Source organism: Apium graveolens, chromosome 3 (assembly GCF_009905375.1).
Source record: "Apium graveolens cultivar Ventura chromosome 3, ASM990537v1, whole genome shotgun sequence".
Taxonomy (NCBI): Eukaryota; Viridiplantae; Streptophyta; class Magnoliopsida; order Apiales; family Apiaceae; genus Apium; species Apium graveolens.
The window spans coordinates 95329058-95336807 of NC_133649.1; the positions used below are offsets into that span (position 1 = coordinate 95329058).

Here is a 7750-nt window from a genome sequence, read left to right on the forward strand (position 1 = left end):
CATCGATCAAGGAAACCTAGATTAAATTATGAAGAGGATGACACATAACATGCATTGAGTTTAATCTATAATATATGGTTAAAAGGATTATAGTACATTGTACATTATACACAAAAGGTTTAATCGATCACCGATTTAATTATTATTACTTGGGTAACAATGATGTATTACTAGATGTCACTCATTGTTTAAAGACCTCCATCTTTCCATTAACGTAAAGCTTCTTAAGATAAACATACTGAACTACGAATTAAATATTATTTTTTGCATGGATCCTGCGGAGGGTTTCGATGATTAAGATTTAAATTTACGTTTTCGTTGCGTTTATGTGCTAAAAACCCTTCAAAAACATCCTTTGAAGGTGCTCAATCATATCATAAGCATCATTATGCTCTTGTTGCTTCTAATGCTTAGAACTCATAATTAGAAGCATGAGACATGAAACATCAGTTTCATAATCAATTTGCTTCTCGTAAGCATTTTGTTCAGCACATGTTTCATTCTCAGCTAGAAGAAATAAGGGAGGGGTTTAAGTGACATCCTTGAACCTGAGGACAATCCTCAAGTTCCCATGTCAATTGAGGAAATTATTTCATGTCATCTTGTCCTTCTCAAGGACTATTACATAGAGAAGTTATTTGTTTAATTTGTCATTTGATATCTACAATATTAAAGTGCATAAAATGACTTAGTCTACAAATGATTATTAAATTATTTTCAAGTGATTATTCATTTATATATACACACACAATATATATCTCCCACTATTTTTATCAAATCAATAGCCCTAACTATTAATTCGGAAAGAATATTTTCTATATCCTTTCTAGTAAGCCAAGATCCATATTTTACCATGCGTTAGGTCAGCTTTGGCTTTTCTTCTAAAACATGATTATTTAGGTAGACAACATTTGTCAATTATATCAAATATAAAACTCTTGGATAGCTTGGTGGAACAACATTATTTATCTAATAAATCTCACCAAACTCTATGCCTCTAAGTTCACAATCCTATTATGGTAACTTAGTTAAGTCAAACCCAATAGTCAAAAGTATCAATATACTTCAACACATCTCCCACGATAGATGGGAGTAGTTCGCTTTGGCGAACTCACTCCTTATCGATCTAGGATTAACGCATTAGACTTATTGGAAGGCATCCGATCAACTTAATATTAACTTTAGGGTTTTGTTAATTTTAAAACGATTATGATCCCATCATAAAGAGATTCCCAATTTTTTCTTGAATAAAATACTTCAAATCAATATTCGTCAATGGTTTGATTTCCAGGTAGTGAGGGTGTCACAACGGTCTCACTTAAAACCCACAACCTTACAAGTTCAAAGAACTCACTTTTGACAAAATTGCCCCATGTCAGAAATAAAGAAAATTTATATTTTATTTCGTGTTTCATAAACACGAGAATCTCATAATCGTTTGTTCATTTTAAAATCTTGAGTCATTACGGATTTTATCTTGTTTAGCAAGCATGGCATGAGTGTCGTATCTAATACATACATCCTTAATCTAATTAAGCATGCATCTTTATAAACTACTCTACACATACATTCATCATATGCGCATATATATGTAAAGTGCAATAAATAAACATGGTTGGTTATGACTTTATCCCATGTGATCTTCATCAAGCTAATGATAAAGATCTAGGTCAATCTAAGGTGAAAAATAAATACAAGTTAAATATGACATGTGTCTTCTTTCTTGTATTACTTCCTTAGATGACCTGCATGTGGGATTACCCTTGATCTTCGATTCTTCATGTCTTTATGTACATTACAAGAATGAAATACAAAAACTAATCTAATTAACTTACAAGAAGAACTCGAGTTACATTCGAGATTTAAAAATTACAAGATTAAACGACATGCAAGCCGTATTTAAAAAACCAAAACCATTAACCTAAGGTCATAAGCCATAACCATCCACCATGCTCAATTAACACATAAGAACATGTTAAAATATATTATATGATCTTAACATATCATACTCATCATGATCTAATCATAAAAACAAAATATGGAAAAAATCAGAAAAATCAGAATCAAATTCTGAAAACATTAAATTGCTGATTACATGGTCTTAACGACGTCAAACGCCTTACAGATCAGTAGATGATAGCTTATGCTATCAATTTCGTTCAGACGCTCCATTCTATTTGAAATAGCATATTCGTTTGCCAAAATCGGACACCAGACCCAGATTTCAGCAAATCCGCTGCATCCGATTTAGAATCGTATCAAATAGGATTCATATTCAAAATATGTTATCATCATAAAACCAGTGTTGGTGAGACTATGTAGATGTATGAACAGTTATATGATAACTTAACACAATAACAACACTAGAACATGACAGGTTAATAATACTACGTCTACACAAGAAATGAGGAAAAATGAAGACAAGGCAAATACAAAGAATCAGAAGATTAGAAGAAAGCCTGAAGTCTGTCTACAGGTCACTGAAAAAAGTTCATTAGAATGATCATGCCTCAGTGAAGAACAAAGGTTAAAGACTTTCAGGGTTTCAGAAATATTGAAGATTTAGTATACAAATGCTACCGGAAGATTTTAGTGTATTGACATTGATTGAAGATAGACAGTGTTCGAAGTATAGGAATCTGAATAATTGAAGACAGGGTATAGACAGAGTTTAATGAAGACGTTTTCTAAAGTACCAGAAAGGATTCCAGTGAAAGTACAGTTGTTTATTGACAGTCAGTGTCTGAAGCAATAAAGTTGAGGCAAGCTTAACAATGTAATCAAGGCTATAATATGAAGACATGAATCGGGGTTAGTCGTCTGTGAACCAGACCAGTTGCAGTAGGCGTCAACAGCTCGTGAAAGGAATCTGAGTATTATTTATAGAAGAATTATTAAGTTGAGGAACATACTTGGATTGAACATTTATATGTTAAAGTGCGAGAAGAGGTGCGCGGGGTATACAACTAAACAGCTCAGGGAACTGGTGAAACTCAAATTTTAATTGTTAAATTAAATAAATTATTTAATAGATTTTAATATAATTTATTTAATAAACTTAAAATGATTTATCTTATAAACTTTAAATAAGTTTATTTTATAAATCTAAATTAGTTTATTTATATAAGTTATATTTAAGTTTATTTTATAAATTAATTTAATTACAAGTTAAACTTAAAAAGAAAAAGAAAATATAAAAGAAAAAAAAGGAAAAAGAAAAGGAAAGAATAAAAGAAAAAGAAAAAAAGGGAAGTAAAGTAACCAAGGGGGGGCATATCGCCACAGGAGAGTTTTGGTTTATAATGTTTAAGTACTAGTTTGTACTTGGTGGTTAACATGTACCTGTGAGCACATGTCACCACAAAGCATATCAATTCACTCCCCTGTGTTTCCAAGGTGTCGCCACACACACCTTGTCGCCACAGAGGAGTGAAGTTAAATAAAACCAAGGCAAGCCCCTCCCCCCTTTATCGCCACACAGCTTGTCGTCACAGAAGCCACTCAACCTCAGCCACACAATTTTATTGTGTATAAAGACTACACTTTGCAGCAGATCTGAGGAGTTCTGTTTATCTTCTTCTCCAACAAAAAAAGAGCTGATAAAACAAGAAGTGGAGATTTACAAAGGAGTTCAAGCTACTTGAATATCCGTTTAACTTCTCACCAGAGTAACGTTATAATACCCGATTTAATTATTGTATATTCTTAGGGGCATTATAATCGTTACCCGGTAATTAAATCCTAGTACAAACAAAAGCTAGATTATTGTATAGGATTTGATTTGTAAATCTTTGTAGTAGCTAGGAATTTTATTGTTCTTAGATTGTAGCCGGTTAATTTATTAACCAGAGTGTAGCAACACCCCTCGAGGATTTATATACGAATATATATTTCCCCGAATATCTTGTGTTCCTTATTTTTATCGTTCCAAACACTATTCCTCTCAAGAACACGAAACCACTAACCGAGCACTAAATATTTTATCCGCTAAAGATTCGAAAGAATATTTAATTTAGTGATTATCGTATTCAACCCCCCCTTCTACGATAATTCGGGACCTAACAACCAGTAAACACATAAACAAATTAAACACTTTTCGCAAGTAGCTCTAATGCCATTGAAGGGTTTCGAGCAAATAAACGCAACGGAAACAATAATTAAAAACGTGAAAAATCAGAATTTTTGAAACCCACCGTAGGATCCATGCGAAAAATAGATATTTAATTCGTAGATCAGATTGTTTACCTTAAGAATTTTTACAAATTGGTTGGCTAATGGAGATCCAAAGCTAGTTTAATCATCACGCGTCCTACTCTTGCGATCTACGCTCTATTGGTATCCACACAAATGCTTGAACGCAAGGATTGAATGTAACTAGCACAAACTCGTTTCTTCTTGCTCTCTCCATCTTCTCCCTTGGTGGCTAGGGTTTTAGTAAAAGTTTTGCATACAAAATCAGCCACACAAGAGATATTATATTGAGAGTATAATAAGAATTATAACTCTTAACTAATTAGGAGTTATTATTAATACGAAATTCCTATTTGTATAATAATTAAGTCACACTTAATTATTTAACAAATGAATTTCATAATTAATATTAGTAAATTTGAATATCAATATTTATCTAATTAATTAAGTCATACTTAATTAATATTAGAAATAATTCGAATTACTTTGATATAATTTAAATCCAATTTAAATTAAATAATCCTTCAAGCATTCTTAATGTGTGACCCTATAGGTTATTATTATGTTGGCAACAAATTTTAAATCTAATTTAAAATCGTAAACAATGAGCGACATCTAGTAATACATTATTGCTACCTAAGTAATAATAATTGAATCGGTGATTGATTAAACCTTTCGTGAATAATGTACAACATAATATAATCTCTTTAACCAAATATTATATATTAGACTAGAGACATGTAATGTGTCATCCTCATCATAGTTTAATCCAAGTTTCCTTGATCAATGAGTAGACTATCATATCAAATCAAATTTGAGCGTGGCCACGCATTTCATAGTCTAGCTCACACAAGAGGCCAATAATATCACTCCTAAAATAGGAGGGTTAAATCTCATCTAGATCATTCGTATTTCTCATACAATTTATAATATACCCAATGTCCACTTTTATCATTACCCGGTCAAGGATAACTTTTAATGGAATCAATGTATATTAATTCTCGTATAGAAATATAATGACTTCAGGTCTAAGGACCATTACTTCATTATCACTGTGAGAATTACTTATGACACAACAGACATGTAAAATCTCACATTGGGTCTGTCCAGCACCATGTACATATACATTTTCCTATGTTTTTGACTTTAGTATCATCATACCTATGATCAATGAGATGTGATCATCAGTCAACAAACACACCAGTATTAGTGCATTATTATTGTCCCTTAATAATAATACTCGATTAGGGACCTTTAGGAATATTGATAATATTCTCATAATCTCATTTCTAAGTCACGTACTTAGAATTACATATCATATTCCAAGGATATTTATTAATATAACATTTATATCGCAGTAAATTAAGAATTAATAAATTATAAAGGGAATAATCGATAGAACATAAACATTAATAATCCTAATATCTTAAACTGAGTTTTTCTCATTGGTGGACTCATTTGATAATGCAGTGTGTTATGTCAGTATCTTATCAGATTGTTCATGGAGAGCATGGTATATGTCCCATTCTTCCTAGTCGTGGTCTGAGACAAGGAGACCCTTTGTCTCCTTATCTATTCATTATTTGCGCGGAGGGATTTTCTGCATTACTCCATAAATATGAAGAGAATAACTGGCTGCATGGGATAAAAATTTGCAACAAAGCTATAGTGGTGTCACATATGCTATTTGCAGACGACAATTATGTATATTGCAAAGCTGACATGAGTGAGGCAAGTAAAGTTTTGGAGCTTTTGGAGGAGTATGAAGTTGCATCGGGTCAGAAGATTAACAAAGAAAAGTCGTCTGTCCTTTTTAGTGGGAATGTGATCCAGTGTAATAAACGGGAGGTGTGTGAGAAACTGGGGATGGTGGAAGCAGGAGAAAACAATACTTATCTAGGCCTCCCTAATATTTTGGGTAGGAAAAAATTAGTGGTGTTGGGATATTTGAAGGATAGAGTGAAAAATCGTATAGAAGGTTGGAAGTCAAAGAAGGTGTCAAGGCCACCGAAGGAGATTCTTATCAAAACAGCGGCTCAATCATTACCGGTGTTTGCTATGAATGTTTTTTTGTTGCTTATGGAGATTATGAAGGACATTTAGAAGATGCTTGCAAAGTTTTGGTGGAACGCATCTCAATCATCTAATCATTCGATTAATTGGATGGCTTGGGACCGTATGACCCAACACAAGCATATGGGAGGTTTGAGTTTCAGAAATTTTCGTGACTTTAATATTGCCATGCTGGGGAAATAATGCTGGAGACTGATCAAAAACCCTCATAGTTTGTCTGCTCAGATTTAAAGGCACAATATTATAAAGATACATCTTTTCTGGAGGCTAAGCTAGGTGGTATCCCCATTTTTATATGGCGTAACTTATTAGAAGCTCGAGATGTCATTCTTTCTGGAGAAAGATGGAGAGTGGGTACTGGGGAGTCGATTAATATCGTGGGTTAGCCTTGGTTGGGAAACAAGGAAGATGCTTTTGTTTCAACCACGTCACCATCGATCAATAATAAAAAAGTTAGCTCTTTGATCTGTACAGGAACTCGTACGTGGGACTGGGAGATCATTACTGATATTTTTAATGATAAAGATTGTGAAAGTATTCAAAATACCCTAATTGAGGAAGATTTGCAGAATGATGTGTTGACTTGGGATCATGATATCACTGGGCATTATATAGTGAAGAGTGCATATAAAATCCTTCAAGTTCAGAAAGGTGCATGGGATTATGGAGATAATACTGGTATATGGAAAGCATTATGGAAGATTAAAGCTCCTTAAAAAGCTTTAAATCCGTTGTGGAGAGCATTGATGCAGTGGCTTCCTACCAAAACCCAATTACACCTGAAGAGAGTGCAAGTAGATGCCCAATGTGAAGTTTGTAAGTCAGGGAGATAAAATATTGCTCATATTTTTATTCATTGTCCATTTGCAGGTCGATGTTGGGAGATTATTCAACCAAATACGACTTGTGATTTGAACTGGGATTTCTCTCGGTGGTTTGAGCGTAGACTGTTAACAGAATCAGCAGATAAAAAGGTCCAAATGGCTACGATTTTTTGGGAAATTTGGAGACATAGGAACGATGTGATTTGGAGCAAGAAATTCTCTACTCCAGAACGTCTAGTTGCAGTTACTATGGATTATCTATCAATGGAAGATGGCCCATCACAGGTTCTATAAGGTCCCTCTTCAAGCTTTATTTATTGGAGATGGGGCAAAACTGGGTTAAACCGAAACAGCACCAGGTGAAGATCACAGTAGATGCATCAGTGTTTGAGGAGTTTAATACCACAGGCATGGGAATTATTTCCAGAGATTGCACATGAGGGCTTATTAGTGCTAAAACTATGCAGATCAACGAAGTTATGCAACCGAGCTTGGCAGCAGTGGTTGCGATTAAGGAGGCATTGAGCTGGCTGAAAGAGATGGAATGGAAAAGGATTATAGTGGAATCAGATTGCCTAGTAGCAATTCAGAGTATCTTGAGTGCTCTGTGTATGCGATCTCGGTTTGGTCGTATTATTGAGGACTGCAGGAGGCTGATTTAA

At 33.8% G+C, this 7750-nt stretch overlaps 1 protein-coding gene across 1 annotated transcript; it reads left to right on the forward strand.

The window, feature by feature from the left end:
• Positions 1–6297: 6297 nt before the first annotated feature.
• Positions 6298–7750, forward strand: LOC141714448 (uncharacterized). Its single transcript, XM_074517967.1, has 5 exons — positions 6298–6394; positions 6490–6645; positions 6739–6942; positions 7135–7373; positions 7556–7750. The coding sequence occupies exons 1-5, from the start codon at positions 6298–6300 to the stop codon at positions 7748–7750; spliced, it is 891 nt and encodes a 296-aa protein (XP_074374068.1).

Bases quoted from the DNA above. Each gene is read 5' to 3' on its own strand.
- LOC141714448 (XM_074517967.1), top strand. From the start codon at position 6,298: ATGCTTGCAAAGTTTTGGTGGAACGCATCTCAATCATCTAATCATTCG. The intron at 6,395-6,489 runs GTTTGAGTTTCA...TTGTCTGCTCAG, and splicing joins CCAACACAAGCATATGGGAG to ATTTAAAGGCACAATATTAT. The intron at 7,374-7,555 runs GTTCTATAAGGT...AAAACTATGCAG, and splicing joins TGGAAGATGGCCCATCACAG to ATCAACGAAGTTATGCAACC.